The sequence below is a fragment of the Lolium rigidum genome, unplaced genomic scaffold (genome assembly GCF_022539505.1).
Source record: "Lolium rigidum isolate FL_2022 unplaced genomic scaffold, APGP_CSIRO_Lrig_0.1 contig_46689_1, whole genome shotgun sequence".
Taxonomy (NCBI): Eukaryota; Viridiplantae; Streptophyta; class Magnoliopsida; order Poales; family Poaceae; genus Lolium; species Lolium rigidum.
The window spans coordinates 11851-33433 of NW_025900664.1; the positions used below are offsets into that span (position 1 = coordinate 11851).

At 40.4% G+C, this 21583-nt stretch overlaps 1 protein-coding gene across 1 annotated transcript; it reads left to right on the forward strand.

Annotated features, from left to right (window-relative positions):
* Positions 1-968: 968 nt before the first annotated feature.
* LOC124681564 lies at positions 969-19476 on the forward strand. The gene is made up of 9 exons (XM_047216458.1): positions 969-1319; positions 15038-15142; positions 15246-15323; positions 16035-16090; positions 16452-16509; positions 17723-17848; positions 18436-18524; positions 18602-18690; positions 19397-19476. Exons 1-9 carry the CDS (start codon positions 969-971, stop codon positions 19474-19476), a joined length of 1032 nt encoding a protein of 343 aa, XP_047072414.1.
* Positions 19477-21583: the final 2107 nt, after the last annotated feature.

Below are 21583 nucleotides of genomic sequence, written 5' to 3' on the forward strand. Positions count from 1 at the left end.
CAAAGAAATCGACGACGATGATATGTCTCGACGACAACAACGACAACAACCACACACAGATCAAGCTAGTAGACAAGCACATGTAGCTCCCAACAACAATCTCAACAAAACAAAGAAGACATCAAGAAGGCATGTAGATTACAGTTAATCAACAATTGTCGAAATGACCAGAAAAGTATCTGTGATTAAAAAATAGCCTCACAAAAATAATTTATATCCAATTTACAGGAGGTCTACAAGAACCGGCAAGACCAAGCAGCAGACTATGCTATACCGCATAAACAGAATGACAGGAAAACACACAAGCAACCAATACCAGAAAAAATTATCAAGGTACAATTCAAGAATTTATACAAGATAAATGATGATTATGCATTATGGAGAAACATCAAGAAACCAGGAATCTAACACAAAGTTTACTTGGTTTACTTATTTGCAGGAAATGAAGTTTGCCACGGCCAACACCAACTCCGATTGATAGCACAACAAGCAATGCAAAGGTAGTAACTACATGTATGTATTTATAATTACAAATTACATATAAAATAATGCATTAAAAAAATTGTATACCTTTAATTTACAGTGAAACATATGAAGCATACACATGTACGAAACATCGGAAACAAAATCATCGATCAACAGTGTACGTACTTTTGATTTCAAAAACAGTACACACTTTGTTATATGTGGAAATAAACATTAAAATATCTAAACATCTGGAACACCATCTTACAAAAACTGATGCACAATATGAATGTTATGAATTCAGGAATACAGAGAAATGGGAAGTACGAGACGAAGAAACAAGTGCCTCAAAGGAAACAAATCAAAAAGAAGCTTATTCATCATCGCGTAAACACAGCAGACAGAGATTCAAACCTCGCCTCGGGGAACAAGCTACCAAACAAGAAACAAAAGAAGAACTGAAGGATGATGATCCAGAAATAAATCCACATCCTCCAACAAAGATGGAAGAGGAAATGGACAAGATGTTCAGCACAGATGACTACCCAGCAGTTGAAGAGATTATCAGTGCAGCTACACCAAAGGAAGGTGAACGTTTCAAAACAAGAGACGATGCATTCTACAGATACGCTCTGTATGCAAGAAAGGAAGGATTTGCAGTGAAGAAGTTCAGCAGCAAGAGATCAGGAAAAAACGGAGAAATTTACATGCAAACGTTTGCATGTAACAAGGAAGGATGCACAAACACAGATGCCGAACCATCGTCGCACAGGAGAACAAACATACTACTGAAGACTGACTGTAAAGCACAGATAATTGTAAAACAATTTGATGGATACTGGTACATCAAGAAGGTTCACTTAGAACACAACCACCCGCCGGAACCAACAGACTATCTCATTAGGTTTGCACACTCGCCACAAAAGGATGACTGATCTCGACAGAGATTAATTCATCTACTACAGATGGGACGTTCGCCACCAAGGAAGATGATGTTAATCTTCCGGCCGATCGAGGGAAATTCCGTGGAATACCCTTCGATGCCGTTGATCTAAGCAACATAAAGAGTCAACAACAACAAATAGAGAAGGACCATGACATCCGAAGTGCCTAGAACGCTTCAAGACACTCCAGAAACAAGCACTCGGTTTCTATCATGCCATGGAAATAGACAACGAGAAAAGAGTTCGAGCTCTGCTTTTGGATGGACGCAATGTGCGTAATGAACTACAAGCTGTTCGGTGACTACATATCTTTCGACACAACTTTCAGCACAAATAAGTATGGCTTACCATTTGTTCCTATAGTTGGGGTGAACAATCACGGCTCCACGACGATCGTTTGCCGCTGCTCGCTAAAGGATCAAACAACAGATACATTTATATGGGTACTGGAAACATTTGTTCAGTGCCATGGGTGGAAAAGAACCAAAGACAATAATAATGTGACTGTGACAAGGCAATGAAGAAAGCAATAAAAAACAGCTCTAAAGTCCACAACACACAGAACCGCTACTACCACATCGTGACCAAGATGAGCCGTAAAGAGAGCACCTTCTTTGCAAAAAATACAGATCTGCTCGGAAATGCTAATGTACATTGCAAAGAACGCATTCACACCAAACTGGAGTTCGAAATGGGATGGAATAAAGTGATAGAGGATTACAATGCTAGCGTGAGAAGAACACCTAAGCAAGTTATTCAGTGATAAGACACAGTGGGTACCAAGCATACTTCATGGATAAATTTTTCCCATTCTCATCAAGCACAGTGAAGGAGCTGAGAGCACAAATAACATGTGGAAATGCTATAGCCAGACACAGACACGATAACAATGTTCCTTGAACAATATGAGGTAATACAAGACAAGTGCTTATCTGCCCTGGACAAGAAGAAGCTCACATCAACACTGAAAACAGCAAAATTAGTAACAAGACATCCGTTTGAGAAGCAAGCTCTTGAACAATTCACAAATGACATATTCGAGAAGTTCCGCATTGAGATCACAAACAACACGGCATTCAAGGTAGATGGATCACTTGAACCTGGTCGCCACTGCGGCTGAAAAGAATAGTGAAATTCTACAACCACATGGAATTCAAAAGGGAGTTGTTTGACGTCACATTTGACGATGAAAAAAAACTTCATGTGTTCCCGCAAAAGATGCAGAGGATGGTATACATTGCTGCCATGTAATAAAAGCAATGGTTCACATGGAGATCAATGATTTGCCAGAGAGTTTTGTGATTAAAAGATGGAGAAAAGACATAGACATGGAACTCGCAACATTAGGAAATGTCGCAGATGCTTCTTGCGGAGACGAAACACTAAAGTTTGCCGGTGTGATGAGCCATATGGCAGAACTTTGCAACAAAGCGTGCCCAAATGACAAAGCATACAATGTCATGATTCAGAGGTATGCGTGATATGGAAACAAAAGTGCTGGCAGCAATAAGAGAAGATGAAGGAGCTAAAAAACTTCATGACGAAGAAACAGTAGCAACGAAACATTGCGTGACCCACCAATGTCCGATGAAGAGGAACAAAAAGAGGGGACAGTAATGATGCCAGGTTCGAAAAAGACAGTAAAACTAGACAAATAAAATGCGGATATCGCAAGAAATCAGGTCACAACAAAACAGGATGTGGAGAACTCGAAAGCAAAAATTGCAGCAGAGGCAAAGACAGTAGCGAAGACAAGCAGCAAAGCAGTAGCAGTAAGCAAGCAAACATCACAGGAAAGATATACAAGCAATACAGCACAGAATCAATCAAGCAACAGACACACAAATAACGATAGTAACACAACAGAGAGAACAACACAACCAGGAAACACTTACGGTATGTACTACCACAACGGAAGAATAAGATGCAACTTGGAATATCTAGTATTTGGTACAGAAAACACATTAACAAGGTAAGTGTGCCCATGAAGTTTCTTTGTCAGTTGATGAAAACCCACTCGATGCAAATAATCCGCTTTTCCCTACAAATTAACATAAATTTAAAATATATTTATTTGCAGACGTCGACGATGAACAAAGGATATCAAAAGGAGAGCAACAAAAGTAGGAATCACTCAAGGAGGAAGCCACATGAATATTTAGAATATATGATACAGACAATGGAATGAATATGTAACGTTATTATGTACTTCATTTCCTTATTTTGTACAATCAAGTTCACTTCATTGACTTCACTGGACGAAAAAGGATAACCATTGTAAAACAGTTCTTACTTTCGAATTCTTCAATCTGTTCGCGAACGAAACTTGCCAAATAATCAGGAGAATCATAAGTGAGCATCATTCCGGCGAAGAACTCGCCGAAAACTTTCGATGTCACCTGAAAACACGAAACAACACAATGGTTAATGATCTTCAACAAGAATGCACAAGCTCCAAACGAAAAAGTACACAACGACTAAACAAAAAGATGCACAAGTACTAAAAACAACCATTGACATGTACTATTTATACAGCGAACAAGTACTAAAAAACTGCGTTAAATACTATTGAATAAAACTATGTACACAACACACTACCTACCTTGAATACATCTGGGTAAAAATTAGCCTTGAATATCCAAATAAACCTCATTGCATAGATACCACAGTCACGCTCGCGCTTGTCCTAATGGTCAAAAAGAAAGAAACAATTAAATCCAAACACAAGAAACAAAATAAAATCATAGTTCACATTAAGGAAAGATGATTACTCTGAACAAGAAGGGGTGCCACAAACTTTTATCTTGAACGATGAGATATTTAATCTCTCGACACCATGAAGATAACTGTAAAGTTTCTTAAATGATTTGCACTGAAAGAATAAAAAATAAAAGTTATTGTTGTCATGTGTAAATAATTATTTAATTAGCTAGATTACAACGAAAACCATACAATTCTTTGAGTAGAAGCCATCTGAGCTTCAGTCAACTCCAGCGAGCTAGACACTCTAAATTTCCGAAATGGAAGTCGACAAAGATAACCCACCAATGGCTGTAATTCGCAACAAGTAATGTAGACCCGTTTGAAATTAAACAATCACACGAGAAATAAGAAAGCATCCACGATACTTGTAGTAGAAAAAATATAAGCGCCAAACAAAACATGACAAACATGCCTCTTCCCTATCCAAACTATAGTACTTCAGATCATGTTCACCAAAGCTTGCAGCAAGATGAATAGGGTCAGCCTCATCCACATCAAGAATATGCTCGGAAAAAACAACAAGAAGATGTTTAAAAAACTAAATGCTAAAAACATTTAGTTAAAAAATAAATAAATCTAAAACATATACACATGACGTACCGCCAAAGAGCTCGGAATAAATAAGAAATCAAGACCATCATCAACGCACTTAAGAAAAACATCCATAACAGTAGGATCCATGAAACCACCACCCTTCATAGCAAGGTAGAAACTATGCCAAGTCGACAGTACTTACCACCAACTTCAAGTATTTTCTCGAACCGCAATTGTTAAAAACAACAAGAATAAACATCCGTATATACAAAAATAGATGAAAAATAGATGGAAAATTGAATTCCAATGGTTACCCTTCAATGTAATTCCTAGGAGCCTCAAGTACATCAGCAAACAACATTCTATGCAAAGCGCTATAGGACTTCCTCTTCCCAGATAGCTCCTTAAGCTCAAGACAATCATCGAACCGCCGTCCGCATAGGAATCATACTCCTGAGCCCACGATGAACTACCTCCAACAACATTTCCAGCTCTCTCAGTGCTCCTTTCCCTTGCATGTACATGGCCCCGAACGCTCAAGACAACAATCCTCAAGACAATAATCGAATCAACGGTGTCTCGCATTGCCATCACCCTTCATGCGCCTACGTAACTATCCTCCAACAACATTTCCAGTTTCAGGCTGCCTTTCTCTTGCAAGCACATGGCTGCTTCTTCAACTCAATTGACAAAAGAGAAACCATATCACGCATCTGATCAGCAAGACCACGTCCCGTTCTTATCATCGACGAAATGAAGATAGTCTTCCACATTTCTTTCAGACTTAGAACGTAATCGTAAATAAAAAACACAATTAAGAATGCAATTTACAATAACACAATAATTAAAAATCAAAAGACATAATAAAAAACCTTACATCATTATGCATTTCACCAGGAAACATATCTCGAGATGTGACGATCGATCGCTTCACGAAGATGGTCAGAATATCAAGCACGAGAGTGAAAACCTGGATCTGCCATCTTTTCCAACCTGAACAAGCATCTGGAGAACACTAAAATTAGTTCAGGTACAATGTGTGCAGCTTATCACTTTCGAAACTAGAAAAAACAGGACAACAAAAAAAGATTACAACAGAAACCACCTTTGTCGTCGCAATTGCATATCTTCACTACACGTCTAAAACGATACACGCCTTTGGCGCAAATACATCGACAACCAAACAAACCAAAAGAAAGCAACATAATTTACACGCATGCACTGGCGAAGACGTGTAACGAAGCAGCACCTTTGCTGCCGCTAAACTCTACAACAAATAGGTGCACAAGTACAAGAGATATAGGTGCACAAGTACAAGAGATATAGGTGCACAAGTGCAAGAGATATACGTACAGTACAAGAGATATACGTGCACAAGTACAAGAGATATAGTGCACAAGTACAAGAGATATAGGTGCACAAGTACAAGAGATATACGTGCACAAGTACAAGAGATATAGGTGCACAAGTACAAGAGATATACGTGCACAAGTACGATAGACTAAGCTACGCAAGTACAGAACAAATTGTCACACGACAGTACCAAGGTCAAACACGAACAAGTAACAAGACACAAAGGACAGCAAGTACCAAACAGAAACGGGTGGACATACAGAAGTACAAAACCATCTTATGAACAACCACTGGACAAACCCTAGAAATAGTTCAGGTACGATGTGTGATAAAACTAGACCAAACAGTACAACAAAATGCACAGATAGAAACCACAAGAACCACCGGAAGTCATCGAATCTGCATGTCAACACGACACGGAAACTCAGCGGCTCATCCGGAGCGGGTAAATCGTCAAGAAAAAAGACCAAGAAACCCTAAATAGTGAAACTCAGACAGCTCATCCAGTATGCATGTAACCACGAAATGTGGAATTATACGGCTACTCCGACAAAGGCAAACCCTAACTAGTGTTACTCGTGGAAGTGTATAACCAAGAAGAGGCGGAAGAAATCGATGAAAAAAGAACGTACTTTACTCGAGAGAAAACGCATTCCGCATCCGCCTCCGCATATTTTCCATTTGAAAGTGCTACCTCCTCCCATTAATTCCCGTAAAACTCACAGCCCCGGAAATACAAAGGGAGAACACTGATTCGATCTAATCGAATCAAAGGGAAAAACCAAGATCTTAGAAACCCTAAGCAGGCAGAAAACGCGACAGCGCTGCCACCGACCGGAGCAGGAAAACGTCCGCCGACGATGAGTTGCGAGAGGTTCTCGACAGCAACGGAGGAGAAGGAAAATAGCAGCGCCGCTCGACGAGACGACCAGCCGAAGGAACCAGAACCCACGACCAGCCCAGACGACGAAGAAGAATAAGGGAAAAACGGAGATAAAGGCGAGACGCGAAACGGGTCCCTGCAAAACCCGTTAAGTGAGAAGCGGACCTGCTACAGGAAGTGGACGGCTCGCAAAATCACCGTAAAGCAACACGTGTCGAGCGCGCAGGAAGTCCACTAGGCAAATTCCGCGCCCCACGCTCAACCACGTGTCGCGCGCGGAGAAAGTCTTCCCTTCTCAGAGGTACAACTCCGCTTGTTAAGGCTTTCAAGTATTCTTTTTCTCCCTTGTGTCGAATCAATAAATTGGGTTTTACTTCCCGCGAAGACTGTTGCGATCCCCTATACTTGTGGGTCATCAGTATCATACTTTTTGGAAGGTTTATAAAACTTGTTAATTTTGCTTCCTATGCAAAGATCCTTTCTTTTACTTTTATGTTGAGCCTTCATCTTCTTACTTATGCACCAATTAAGAGAGCATAGTTGTCATTCTTAGTATATAATGTGCATAGTCCCAAAATTATTATTGATTGATTCATGATTATGCTATTGCTTGTTCTCAAATTACTTGTATCTAGTCACCCTTTGAACTTTAAAGGTGTCCTAACATTTATGTTTTGCTACTTCATAAAGGACATGCTGAGTACCACTTTCCTATGTTTTCTCTATGCTCATCAACAAACAGTTGCTTTCAATACATAATTATTCATGATCCTTTGTTTGAGTTACTTCTCATGTTATAACATAGTTGCTAAGTTCCATTGTTAGAATTATATCTATCATGTCTATTTTTAGAGTACTTTGATCCCAGCTTACAATGCTTTACAATAACTTGATCAAGAATGTGTTGGCTTCATGTCACCTTAAAAATTATTTTGTTATCACTTACCTACTCGAGGACGAGCAGTAGTTAAGCTTGGGATGTTGATACGTTACAAACGTATCTGTAAGTTTTGACGATCCATGCTTGTTTTACACCAATACCTATATGTTTTGCTCACACTTTGTTGCACTTTTATATATTTTTCGGAACTAACCTATTAACAATATGCCACAATGCCAGTTCCCTATTTTCTGCTGTTTTGTATTTCAGAAAAGTTGTACAGAAATATTCTCGAAATTACGAAAAAAAGCCGAAGTCAATATTTTACCGTAATGAAGATAGTGTCCTCGAGGGGGTCGAAGAGGCGCCATAGGGCGCCAGACCACCCCATGGGCGCGACCAAGGGTGGACCTGCGCCAAGGGGTGGTGTGGGCCCCCCAGGCGGCCACCAACCTCACCATTCCGCCTATTTATTCAAGATCTCGGGAAAAACCTGAACACCCGAGCCTCCATCCACGAAAAGTTCCGTCGCGGCCGCCATCGCAGACCCTAGCTCGGGAGGGTTCTGAATCTCTTCCCGGCACCCTGCCAGAGGGGGAGATCATCACCAGAGGCCTCTACATCACCATGCCTGCCTTCGAAGTGATGCGTGAATAGTTCATCCCTGGACTATGGGTCCATAGCAGTAGCTAGATGGTTGTCTTCTCCAATTTGTGCCTCATGTTCAGATCTTGTGAGCTTCCTATCATGATCAATATCATCTTTATGTAATGCTACATGTTGTTTTTGCTGAGATCCGATGAATACTGAATACTATCTTGAGATCGATTATATACTTGTCATATGTTATTTGTGATCTTGCATTCTCTTCGTTGCTAGTACATACTCTGGCCAAGTAAATGCTTGTGACTCCAAGAGGGAGTATTTATGCTCGATAGTAGGTTCATGCCTCTAGTTTTCTGAAAGAGTGACAATAACTCCTAAGATTGTAGATGCGTTGTTGCTACTAGGGAGAAAACAACAATGTTTTATCCAAGGGTAATTCTATTGTTTACTTTACACACATTGCTTAATGCGATAATCTGTTGCTTGCAACTTAATACTAGAAGGGGTTCGGACGATAACTGGAAGGTGGATTATTAGTCATAGATGCAGTTGGATTACGATCTATGTATTATGTTGTAATGCCAAACGAATCTCATAGTAATCATCTTGTCATGTATGGTCGGTATTCTGTCAATTGCCCAGCTGTAATTTGTTTACCCAACATGTTATTTATCTTTATGGAGAGACACCTCTAGTGAACTATGGATCCCGGTCCTTTATTTTACACTGATAAATTCATCTATTGCAATCTTGTTTTGTTTACTTTCTGCAAGCAATATTCTCTTTAATTCCACTGCAAACATCTCTTTCCACGTGATACGTTTAATCCTGTGTGTTCAACAAAACCGGTGAGATTGACAACCTCACTGTAAGTTGGGGTAAATTATTTTGGTTGTGTTGTGTGCAGGTTTCACGTTGTTGCTAACGCCGGTAGTGCGCCCTGCCACAAGTCAGCTAGCAACACCTTCAGAAGTCACATTTTTCTCCTACTGATCGATTAAACCTCGGTTTCTTACTGAGGGAAAACTTACTGTTGTGCTCATCATACCTTCCTCCTGGGGTTCCCCAACGGTGTAAAATCTACGCTACGTCAAGTACCATCACCTAGAAGTGTCTGTTCAACCTCGCTATCATCTTCTAAACCTTGATAAGAAGGCTCAGACTGTGCCTCTTAGTGCTTCAGAGCGTGCATAACTAAAAGTCTATGTAGATTGCTTAGCCAAGCAGCGTCGTGAGGAAGAATTTAAATGGGAGCTAAAGTCAAATATATTCAGAAAGGAGATAATAATACTAAAAAAATCACCTTATTGCCAATGGTAAACATGGGAGGAAAAAATATTCCAACTAGAACAAGAAGACCATACGATCGTTGGTCAAGAAAATTTGGAAGTGTATATTTTGGAATACTCTAAAAACCTGTTTGGAGCTCCGAGCCCAAATCTTTTTTGCTATGAGAGAATCGGACAAGGCCGATATTCCTCAGCTGTCGGATGAAGAGAATAAAACTCTCATAGCCAACTTTACCGAACAGGAAGTATATGCTGCTATTATGCAAATGGAGAAAAATAAGGCGCCAGGACCGGATGATTTCCCCGCTGAATTTTATCAAAAAAATTGGGGTGTGATCATAACAGACCTTATGGCCATGTTTGCAGCATTTCAGGAGGGTGATCGTCCTCTATTTCATCTTAACTTTGGAACGGTCATTTAGCTTCCTAAGAAATAAAATGCGATTCAAATCTAACAATATAGGCCAATATGTCTTCTAAATGTAAGTTTCAATTTTTTACTAAGGTGGGCACGAACCGTGTCATGGAAGTCGCACACAAGGTGGTCAGACCGTGTCAGGGTGCCACATTTTAGAGGGAGTTGTTGTCCTCCATGAAACCATTCACGAACTTCAAAGGAATAAAATGAATGGTGTTCTTCTGAAGTTAGATTTTGAAAAAGCGTATGATAAAGTCAATTGGAATTTCTTACAACAAGCTTTGCGAATGAAAGGTTTCGATCCGAAGTGGTGTAAATGGATCCAAGATTTCATGAGTAGAGGGAGTGTCGACATTAGGGTGAATGATGACATTGGACATTATTTTCAAACGAAGAAAGGTCTTAGACAAGGAGATCCTTTATCGCTAATTTTGTTTAATATTGTCACTGATATGCTAGCTATTATCATTAATAGAGTTAAGGAGGATGATCAGGTCGAGGGAATCATTCCTCATCTTGTGGATGGTGGTGTCTCAGTTCTACAGTACGCGGACGACACCATTCTTTTTATGGAACACTATTTGGGAAAAGCCTTAAATACGAAACTAATCTTATGTATGTTTGAGCAGCTTTCCGGTCTTAAAATTAACACAAAAGTGATCTTTTTGTTTTGGCGATGCTAAGGATGTGGAGGACGAGTACCACCTTCTTTTTGGATGTGACCTGGGAATGTTCCCTTTTAAATACTTAGGTATCCCAATTCATTTTAGAAAACTTAGAAATGGGGAATGGAAGCCGATTGAGGATAGTTGTGAAAGAAAGTTGAGTGGTTGGATATGAAAATTTCTGTCTTATGGTGATAGATTGATCCTCATAAATTCAGTTTTGACGAGTTTACCAATTTCATGCTATCGTTCTTCAAGATACCTATAGGGGTAAGGAAACGATTAGACTATTATCGATCACGTTTTTTTTTCTGGCAAAGCTATGGGCACAAAAGAAAATATAGGCTAGCTAAATGGAAGATAATTTGCCAACCTAAAGATCAAGGAGGGTTAGGGATTGAAGTGCTAGAAGTCAAAAACAAATGCTTGCTTAGTAAATGGTTGTTTAAGATTTTAAATGAAGAAGGGGTTTGACGAGAATTACTTCGAAACAAGTATTTGCATTCTAAAACTGTCACAAGTGACGGTAAAACCTCTTGACTCTCCCTTTTGGAAGGGACTAATGAAAGTGAAGGAGGAGTTCTTCAAAAGAGGCACTTTCAAGGTGGGTGATGGCACCTTAAACAGATTTTGGGAGGATGTTTGGTTAGGAGATATCCCTTTGTCTCAGCAGTATGAGTCGCTATATAACATTGTCAACATAAAACAAGTTACTGTTGCTGATGTTTTGGGAGCCAGTTCACTGAATATTTCATTTCGTAGGACCTTGACACCCAACAAGTGGGTGCAGTGGTTAGAACTAGTTGAACGCGTAATGGATATTTAGTTGTCTAATGAGAAAGACACTTTTGTATGGAGACTTACTACCTCCGGTGGATTCACGGTTAAATCTATGTATGATCTTTTAGATGATCAAACTAAATACCTGCGCAAATATATTTGGAAAATGAAGGTTCCTTTAAAAATCAAGATATTCATGTGGTTCCTACACCATAAAGTAATTATAACAAAGGATAATCTTGCTAAAATGAATTGGGAAGGAAGTAAAACTTGTGTGTATTGTGATAAGATGGACCCATTCAGCATTTGTTATTTGAATGCGCGTTGGCAAAAATTGTTTGGCGCATAATCTTTTTGGCATTCAGTATATCCCCACCTTCTAATGTTACAAATATTTTTGGAAATTGGTTAAGCGGTATTGCCAACAAAGATATAATCCAGATTAGGGTGGGTGCTTGTGCCATTGTTTGGGCTATATGGAATGTTCGTAATGATTTTATTTTTAACAAGCAGAAATCTCATTCTTTCTTACAGGTTATTCCATTGGCCATACATTGGATCCGTACGTGCTCTTATAACCAAGCAGATGAGTATCGAGCTGCCATGGAGTCTAGGTGCAACCGTTTGGAGATGATCGCACGGGATTTCTAGAGTCGGTTTGGTTGGCGGCTTGATCATAGGATCACTATATGATGTATCACTGGCACCCGCTGTTTTTTTATGGTTGATCTTTGTATCGACCATGGATGATCCTTGATTTGTAATAAGTTCTTGCACTCACTCAAAATAAAGTAATAAAGCGGCCATATACATCATTTTGATGCGAGAGGTCGGGAAACCCTATTTCGAAAAATATCTTCCGAACCTCCTCAAGCAATCCCTTCTCGCAATGGTTTATCATCAATCTCCTCATTTACACACATGGACAAAAAAGTAAGCGACCCTTTGTAGTAACCAAAATAATCTTTGGAGTAGAACATAATCCAAGAGCACTATTAGTGAACAATGAACCCTTTGTGAGAGAGAAAACGAAATGCAAACATTGGTAATAAGAAAATACTTCTTCTATAAAACGTTGAAAATGTTGTCAACAATTAACACTCATCTTCCTTTTTTGTATGATACATTTCCCCTTTTTCATTGCTAACTTACACTTCTAATGTTTGTACAAGGTGCCAATACTAGCTATTTAGACCGAGTGAAATAAAAATATGGTGTGTGGTTTTGCTAAGGAGAAGGATTTAAAATATGGACAAGACAAGTAAGTTTTTTGACCTTTTTCTTCAAGCGATTTTGATGTGTGGTACATGTAGCAAACTAGAGGTAGGACTATGAGAAATGCCTTTCCCGCATGGGACATCCCGTGCATGCTTGTGCCATCGGATTCACCTAGTTTCATGGTTTGAGATTCGTGCTGCCAGTTTCATTCCATTTTATCGAGTTTCGAAAATGTCAAACGAATTGGCACACAAAGAAATTGAGTGATTTCGTGCACATAACAAATGCCTCTTGTGTAGGATTACTAGGACCAGAGAAAGTGAACTCTGATTCTTATTTTTTTGCTCCTCTAGTTGTAATAGGAATTTCTTTGAATGTTCTTAAATAAAGCAAGTTGTGTTCTTTATGATAGGTGAAGAAAAGATCTCCTGAATGATCTTCTATCAATTCTAATTGATTGTATGTTTATTTTAATTTATATTAATTGGTATGCGGATTGGATGTTGAAGCTGGCAAGTTGCACACATGCTACTATAACTATTTTCCGATGAAGCTCAATTCATCTACGGTGGTTACACCCAATTCTACTTTTCTAGCTAATATTCATTTTTACTTTTAATCCTAAACTAACCGCGACCCAGATTTTAGCACCGGATAGGCGGAGATGTTGTAAGTTGTTTTTCTCTTATTTCCCTTGTGGAAGTCATACTTGCTCATCCAAACATGAGAACATATATTTTCTATTGAATTGGTGATGCAAGATTTAAAGTGGGTATCTAATTTTTCTTTCTTCTGGAGACCATGAAGAAACTAAAGATTTGTCCAATCATGAAGGAAATACCATAAACATGTTCAGATCATTGCACCTTGACAAGGTGCTGCATGTTTTTAAGAAGTTAAGAGGGATTTAATTATATAGGGATTTAATTATATATGGGGCACTTGTAAACTCAAAGAGTGTAAGAATTGGCATATATTTAGATAATGGAGGCTTGGTATATGTGGCTATATGAAAAGAAATGACATGCCATCATGGTTGATATCTTTTTTGAAGTTAGGACAATTGTTTGATTGGTGTGCCCATACATATTTTTTTTATTCCGTGGCAAAGCATGGACATTCAGCTGGTTTTTGAAAAATGAACCAATCTTTTGACACACGAAAATAAGAAATTGAAATGAAATGACATAATGCTAATTGCTAGATGGGCCAAATAAGACCTATCACACATATTGGCAAAATCATTCACATGCCAAGCAGCCCATAAGCCCAACCTAGAACATACAGGCATTACCCTGGTTGGGACCTCCTCGCCACCGACCTGGTCGGTGGGTGGAAGGCACCGTACACCCTCCACGATCCAGTAATTTAGTGGGCCGCGGCCATTGCATCAGGTGAGTTTTTTTTCCTTTTTCTTCCTTCGTTTCTGTTTTTTTCTTTTCTGTTTATATTTTCATTTTTTTAAATCTAACACTTTTAAAAACTTTTTTCGAGAAAAAGTTTTTCATAAAATTTGAACAATTTTCTGAAATTAAAACAGTTTTTAAATTTGAACATTTTTTGGATTTGAATATTTTTCAAAATTCGAAATTTGAACAATTTTTTAACTCGATTAATTTTCAAAATTGAACGTTTTTTGAATATAAACAAATTTCGAATTTGAACGATTTTACGATTTGAACGATTTTCATATTTGAACAATTTTCAAATTTGAACGGTTTTCAAATTTAAACAGTTTACAAATTTGAACATTTTTTAATTTAAAATTTTTCTCAATTTTCTCAATTTTTAAAAATCAAAATTTTCGAATCTAAAAAAATATAAACAAAACCGAAAACAGAAAAAAGAAAAGAAAACAGAAAAAAGAAACCAGAAAAGATAAAACAGAAAACAGAAAAAACGAGGCTAAACAGCCACAAATGGGCCTGGCCCATACCCGACCAGGGGTGTGGGGTGGCCGGTAGCCACCGACCTGGTCGGTGTATAGGTTTTGCCACCCTGGTTGGCCCACTGAATCTTGCCGAACGCTCCAGATAGAGCTCGCCGCCGACATCCCATGGCTTCGCGAGCACCCCGTCGCCTCCGCCTCCACCGCTAAAGCCCTCTTTCTAGTCACATTTTGCAGCCAGCCACCGTCAAAATTCCCAATGGCAGCGATGAAGGCGGAGGCGGTGGCCACCTTTATCCCGCTCTCCTCCAAAGTGTTCATCGGTCTTGTTGTAACGGATGGTTTGATCAGATTTTAGGCATCGGTACTCTTGATGGGTTCGACCAGGTGAAGATGGCCTACAAGCGACGCCGAAAGGACACTGAGATCAGCGGTGATACGGAGTACTTGTTGAAGGTACGTGGATTTGGATTATTGGGACTCTGAATTTGTTTCTTTTGCAATGGTGAACTGGTGGTGCTAGTGCATCGATGAAAGATGAAATTTCTTTGGGATTCAGTTAGGGAGGGCCTATGATGCGGTGATGATGGAGCAGCTGCAGAACCGGAAGAAAGAGGTGGTGACTGGATCAGTTCAGGTTAGTCCTGACCACCAGTCCTCTGTATGCCGGGAATCTGGATCAGTTGACGCTGGGCTGTAAGCCTGTAACTTATAGGTATAAATATATAAAGTTAAGCAAGCTTTTCTTTACTATGGGGTCTGTGGTTGGTTACTTCAGGTGTGTTTCTTTGTTGAGTCAATTATCCTGTGCTACAATTCCACTTTTATTGGGCTTCACGGAAACATGTGTTGGATGCTAAGCTTTTACTTAGACTGCCGCCATCAAAATCTTTGGGTAACCTTGGGAGGAGTCTCATCCAGATGTTTTTTTCTCGATAGAAATGGTTCTACCGTTCAAAAATATTCGGAACAATTTGAATTTAAACTTCAGGATTGGATCAAATAGACTACTTATGCTATGATTAACATACAGCCCCCGTTGCTGCATTGGCAAGGTTTTCTGGTTTCTCTTGATTGGTCGTGGCTTCTTATTCTCTGCTGCTCACGCGTAATTTTTATACTATTTTAGTTTGTTCGGGGAAAAAAAGACGGACTGCGTAGTTGAGGGTTTGAACCTGCAGGGGCATCGGCATAGAGACAGAACTTTAACCACTGCGTTTTGTGACAATTACTCACCGAGATTTCCGGTTATTCTGGCCCCTTCCGGTAAAAACCCTGACCGAGAAAAAAAAACCTTGGTCTCATGTGAATCATTTATTCTGATGTTTTCACTCTCTCTGGATGTTAGGTGTTGAAGGACATCAAATATGCCGATAATCAACCAGTAGTTCCCTGGGGACCAAGGTATAGTCATTTTACATTGCAACCAATATGTATGTTTGTTCAGCATTTTTTTTTTTATATGTTGATATGCAACAATACACCCATATGAACCATCGATGGCTTTCTTCCTTTCTTAAAGCATGAACATGAACTCCTCCTTTGACTTAACTGCTTAGGGCCTACTTGACTTTTGCGATTTTTTTTGCATTTATTTTATACAAAAACCCTTATTTTAACTTTGCCGTCGGATATAATGTTGATTATTCGCACCTTTTAAATGTTGAAGTCCTTGTGCATGTGTTCATTACTTCGTTCTAAATACCATTGCACCTGCATCGGTTAATGCTTTTGATATCGTATGAAACTGTTTGTCATGTTCCAGATACTCAAGATCCACCGCAATGGACCTCCGCATTAATATGGCAATATCAGCAACATCCGTAAGGATTTTTTCCTGCAAAATGGGTCCATAGTTTTTTTTTGCGGAAAAGGCATAAAGCCATACAGTATATTATCTGAAACCAGGCCTTACAAGAACATCCTTACAAAAAGAAACAAAACACAAGTCCTTGAAAAGGTCAACACCATCTTCCTTCTCCATCCCTCGACAGCATGCCGTGAGAAAAGCTCGATGTCGCCTCTAGGCCTCCATCGTAGCAAAGCTCGTGATGGGGGAATCTTGAAAAACCCACGCACTTGTAGAAGCAGCGGCTGGGAAGTCGTCGACGTAGACCAGAAGATGCCGGCGACCACGAGCTCGAGAGATCGCCGCCCCGGAGAAGCTAGTACTGAGATAATCTCAGCTCCGGCCAGACGGAGATGGGTGACACCAAACTTGCAAGTTCCCCAACGAAGCCATACCTGGCTGAGCTTCATCAGGTGGAGCAGAACTTGAGGACACCAATACGCTGCGACATCATCCCGTCCACTAAGCGCTGCCACCATAGACACAACTTTAACAGGCCAGACCTAATGCCCGACGATCGACTCCAAACTCCAACCCATCGACGCTCCATGAAAGAACCCCGATTTCGGGCAGGCTGAAGGATCTTTATTCTCGTCGCCACTGATGCCCCTACATCGGAGGCGAAGAACTCAAACACCCTACGGAAACCGGTCATCCGGTCTGAGGTTCCCTCAGCCGCCGCAGGCCGCAGCAGCCAGCGGAGGGCAGGGGAGCCAGCGGCGACGGTGCCGGCTGCCGAGGGTCGCTAGATCGCTTTCTGGATCGCCCCGCTCGAGAGCCCTGGAAAAAAACGGTTCCGTATTGTCGATGGTTAAATAAAATATAAAATGGGTCCACAGTTAGATATTACTAACTATGAATTTTAGTCAAACTAAAGTTTACGTATCTGTGTTGCAACTACAATGCTACCTTGCTCTGTTGTGCTCAGGCAAAAGTTTAACTATAATACTGAATAGAAAATTTTCCATATATTAGCATTACTTTCGAATAATTTAGCTGTTGCAGAAATGATCTATGCATTGCACCTTTTGGAATTTCTCTACGATCAGGAAATTCAGTATAGACATCTGTCTTTTGTTGCGCTCAATGATATTCATGCAAATAGCCAATGGGGAAAATATGTATATTTGTATTCTGTTTTTTAGGGAAAATGTTTATTCTGTTTGTTTGCATGTTTTTTATTGCAGACCTTGTGTATGTTGACCATGGGTCACGCAGACTGGAAACCCTTGCAGTTTTTGTGTTTTGCCTATTTCTGTCGTATGCTTGAGAAACTGAACTCCACTGAGCCAGCAATAACTCCTGCATACAATGTAAGGATCTTTGTGCGTGGTTGCTTCCCTTGTCATATCTTACTTCCGATTTTGTACTATACAAATGCTTGACATAATGCTCTACTGGTTCATGTGTTTGTTCCAGTTTATGGTAGTGTAAGTATGATAAGAAAAAAATACTGTTGAAACATGTTGAAACATGGGATTTTTTTTTCAATCTCGAAAAAAAAGTAGGATAATTTTGCACCTCTTGATTATAAAGATGGGAAATACTTACTAAACTTTATATTTACTTTTGATCAACAAAACAAAGTTACAAAGAGGCATTTGTGTTTATATAAAGAAAGATTTCAGGTTACTTGGTCATTAGTTTTCTAGCTTTACAGTTCAGCTCCATGGAAGAAGTCTAACTTATGATGTCTAGATAGAGCAAATAACACCCTTTATCCCTTTTGATTGTGAAGTATTTCATACTATTAGTACATCCTTGTTTTCAGTTTGCTCCTACGATATATGTTGGTTCAAAATCATGCAATGTGGCCGAAGAGAATAATAGTCCTGCGCAAGGTTAACTAAGTGAAGACTTTGGTGTTCTGAAAAGGAGATGCTTGTAATGTTTACCGCAGGAGTACGTTGAGGTTGAAGGCCGAGGCATACATATGGCAAAACGAGTGCTGCGTTGTTTTGGTTTGATACTTGGATCGCTGCATCCCTGGTAAGTGGACTGTTCATATGAAGTGCTATTCACATAACTTGTAGTATTAGTTTGTTAGCTAATGCTCAGCGTAACAGCTCCGTATCCTATTTATTTCAGGGTTATACTGGACTGACTAATTTCTCCCAGTTTCTTGGCCACTATATTCCACCTGTTGTTTATAACTGTCAGCTATGGTATGCAGACCGACAGATATATGTTGTAGATTGGATGTTTTTACGAGGGAGTACCAATGTTTCATTATGCTACCTGTAAATATTTTCTTCATTATACTCATTCAGTTGGCTTTATTAATCTCAAAGCCGCAGTGTATCTCAGACCTTTCCAGCCAGGATTTATTGATGCAATGGAACCGGGGATGAAAATTCCCTGTGCCGTAAAAAAAAAAATCCTAAAGCATGCCATTCATGTGCCTTTTGTCGAAATAAATAAATTTAAAACTAAAACTCAGGAGATGAATCAATGTGCTCTGTTTGCTTAACTCCCATACTCGAGGCTTCTTTTTGTTGGCAAAATTGGTATTTAGCGTGCACTAAAAGCTGGCAACTCAGTATATCTTTTTTCTACCGACAGAGAAATCTTCCTAGGTCCGTTAACAAAATTGCTCATGCATTAGCCAAAAGTGCTACCATTAGAGATCAGATTTTGATGCCCCTTGTCATTTACTTTGTAGAGGTGCACGTCATATGTCTTGTTGTTGTCTCTCTGAACTTGCTCAAAGAACCCCGGGTTCCTTTTGCGAACCTACAAGCTGCACTTTGTCTTCAGTGAATAAAACCCGGGGTGCTTTTCTGGATTCTGGAAGTTTGGAATAAGTGGAGGGTGCTTTTCTGGTCTCTACTATCTTGATCTGTTTTCCTGAAACTAACCAGTGTGTATTTCATTCCAGGAGTTGATAGTGACTACAGTCTCCTCTGTTCTGCTTTCCCTATTGGCCTCGTACTACCGATAGCGAGTTGTGCCGGCTTGCCCCTGGTTTCGCGATCCTGATACATTGCCACCCGGTCATCCCCAGGAAGCGGTTGTTGCTTGACAGCCACGTGCCTACTCTGCCATTGGAACCCATAGCTTTCACTCTCAGATCTGGAAATTTTGCACAGCTGCTGAAATAAATAAATATACAAGAGAGTAATTGCTAACAGAACAATTTATCATGTGAAGCCTGAAAGCTAGTGTTAGCTCAGTACAGGCGAAAATTCATCCCAACTTCTCATCAAGTTCCCTTGAGGTCTCATTCTGATTGTAAAGTTGCACATGTCATTTTCTGTCGAGGTAGTACCACTCTTCGGTGACGGTGTGAGAGATGAATGCGAGTATCTATAAAAATTTACCTGCAAAAAAAAATATGAAATTAGTACCATCACACGCCCATATTTGTAGTGGAAGGCATGAAATGGAATACCCATCTGTGGCAGCATTATAATGTAGTAAGATGGAACCCGATCAATCAACATGGACGCGGTGTTATTGCTAGGTATGGGTCTTCGGATCTTGCTTCGCCAGATCGATTTTGGATCTTTTGTCGTTATTGCCGCGAGGAGGATTATCCTCGCAGTTTTTGTCCCGGCTGCTACGTCCTCGACAATGGTGATTCGTACTCTCGGCTCTCCATCGACGACGACAAAGCTAGTTGGTTATTATTCCCCGATATACTTGGTGTTGGTACTCTTGCCGATGTTGTATGACTGCTTTAATGGTTGCGTGCGTGCACACAGTCTTGGCATTGCGGCTCAAAAAATTATGGGAGAACTTTCGTCGGTATCTACGGGTCTATGGTTCGTTATGTATCTTTGGCTGCGCTTCACAGGAGTACAAGATTGTGTTCGGAAGAAGAAAGAAATTGAAGACCTCGAAGATTTGTTACTATCTTTTAGACTTTATTTTGTAATCGTTGGAGTCAGTTCATGTATCTCTACCATGTACTATTTGTTACTATGAATATATGTGGTATTGATTGTCAAAAAAAAACATGGACGCGGTGTTTGTTCCCAGCTGCCCTAGCTGCTTCGTACCACCGCATCCCCGAGTGCTCCCTACGGGTTTCCAGCGCATTCTCGGGACCCCAAAACGAGATTCTACCTCGACCGGGGCCGGTGTTTGTCCCCTTCGTTCTTTCCGCCGTCGCCACAGCCCACAGAGCATCACACGGATCAACATCAGGATTAAATAGACAAGAGTCAGCTAAGCAGTACTTGCGCCTAAGCTGCATGCAGCGAGGTAGCACACGCGGAAACCGAGCAAATTCCAAGCAATTTTCCACGTCGCCTTTTTTCCGACTTGTCGTACGCGTATCGAAAGCTACCGTCGCCACGGTATCCGTATCCTCCTGGCTTGTCCTCTACGAAAGATCGAACGGAGTACGCTGCTTGATACACGCACGAAAGCACACCAGCACAAAATCATGTGATTGTATGAAGCAATTCTTTTATTCTTTCTATAAACTCCTTTTCGCCTGTGCAGTTGCTGTCTTGTTATTTGTCCTGATCGGTGTTATTTCGTGTAGAAATGAGCCCCGTTTGTTCCCGAATAGAAGTTACATAGTCTCTTGCATGCGGCATCGTAAACAGGACGGATATGTTCGTAAAATGCCTAGTGTGTGTCAGTTTTCCGAAAAAATAGTCAGTGCTACTTTGCAAGCTTCAAAATATCGATATTCTATCGTGAGTTTGGAAGGATATCAAGGAGTGGCTCGGCCTACTTCACCCTTTGGAGCAATTTTGCATGAGTCAAGGTCAGGTGGTGCTCTCTTGCGTGACACTGGTAGAAAAACAGAGCTCAGTCCAGCACCATAAGTCGCGAAGCTAAAGGAACCGCGACTAATGGGATCTTTAGTCGCGGTTCGGGAGGCGAACCGCGACCAAAGGCCCGGGCCCGGGCGCACGGTGGCCAGCTGGTGCACGTGGGGGCTTTAGTCGCGGTTGGCCGGGCCAACCGCGACTAAAGGTGCCCGAAGGCCTTTAGTCGCGGTTGGCCAGGCCAACCGGGACTAAAGCCTCTCCCCTATATATACCCATCCAGCAGCCAACACTTAGCCATTTGGAGCCATTCTCTTCACAAAC

Excerpts from the sequence above, each read along its gene's own strand:
- LOC124681564 (XM_047216458.1), top strand. The coding sequence starts at position 969 with ATGGAAGAGGAAATGGACAAGATGTTCAGCACAGATGACTACCCAGCA. Across the intron at positions 17,849-18,435 it reads CAATAACTCCTGCATACAAT|GAGTACGTTGAGGTTGAAGG; the intron begins GTAAGGATCTTT and ends TGTTTACCGCAG. Across the intron at positions 18,691-19,396 it reads TCCACCTGTTGTTTATAACT|TGTGTATTTCATTCCAGGAG; the intron begins GTCAGCTATGGT and ends GAAACTAACCAG.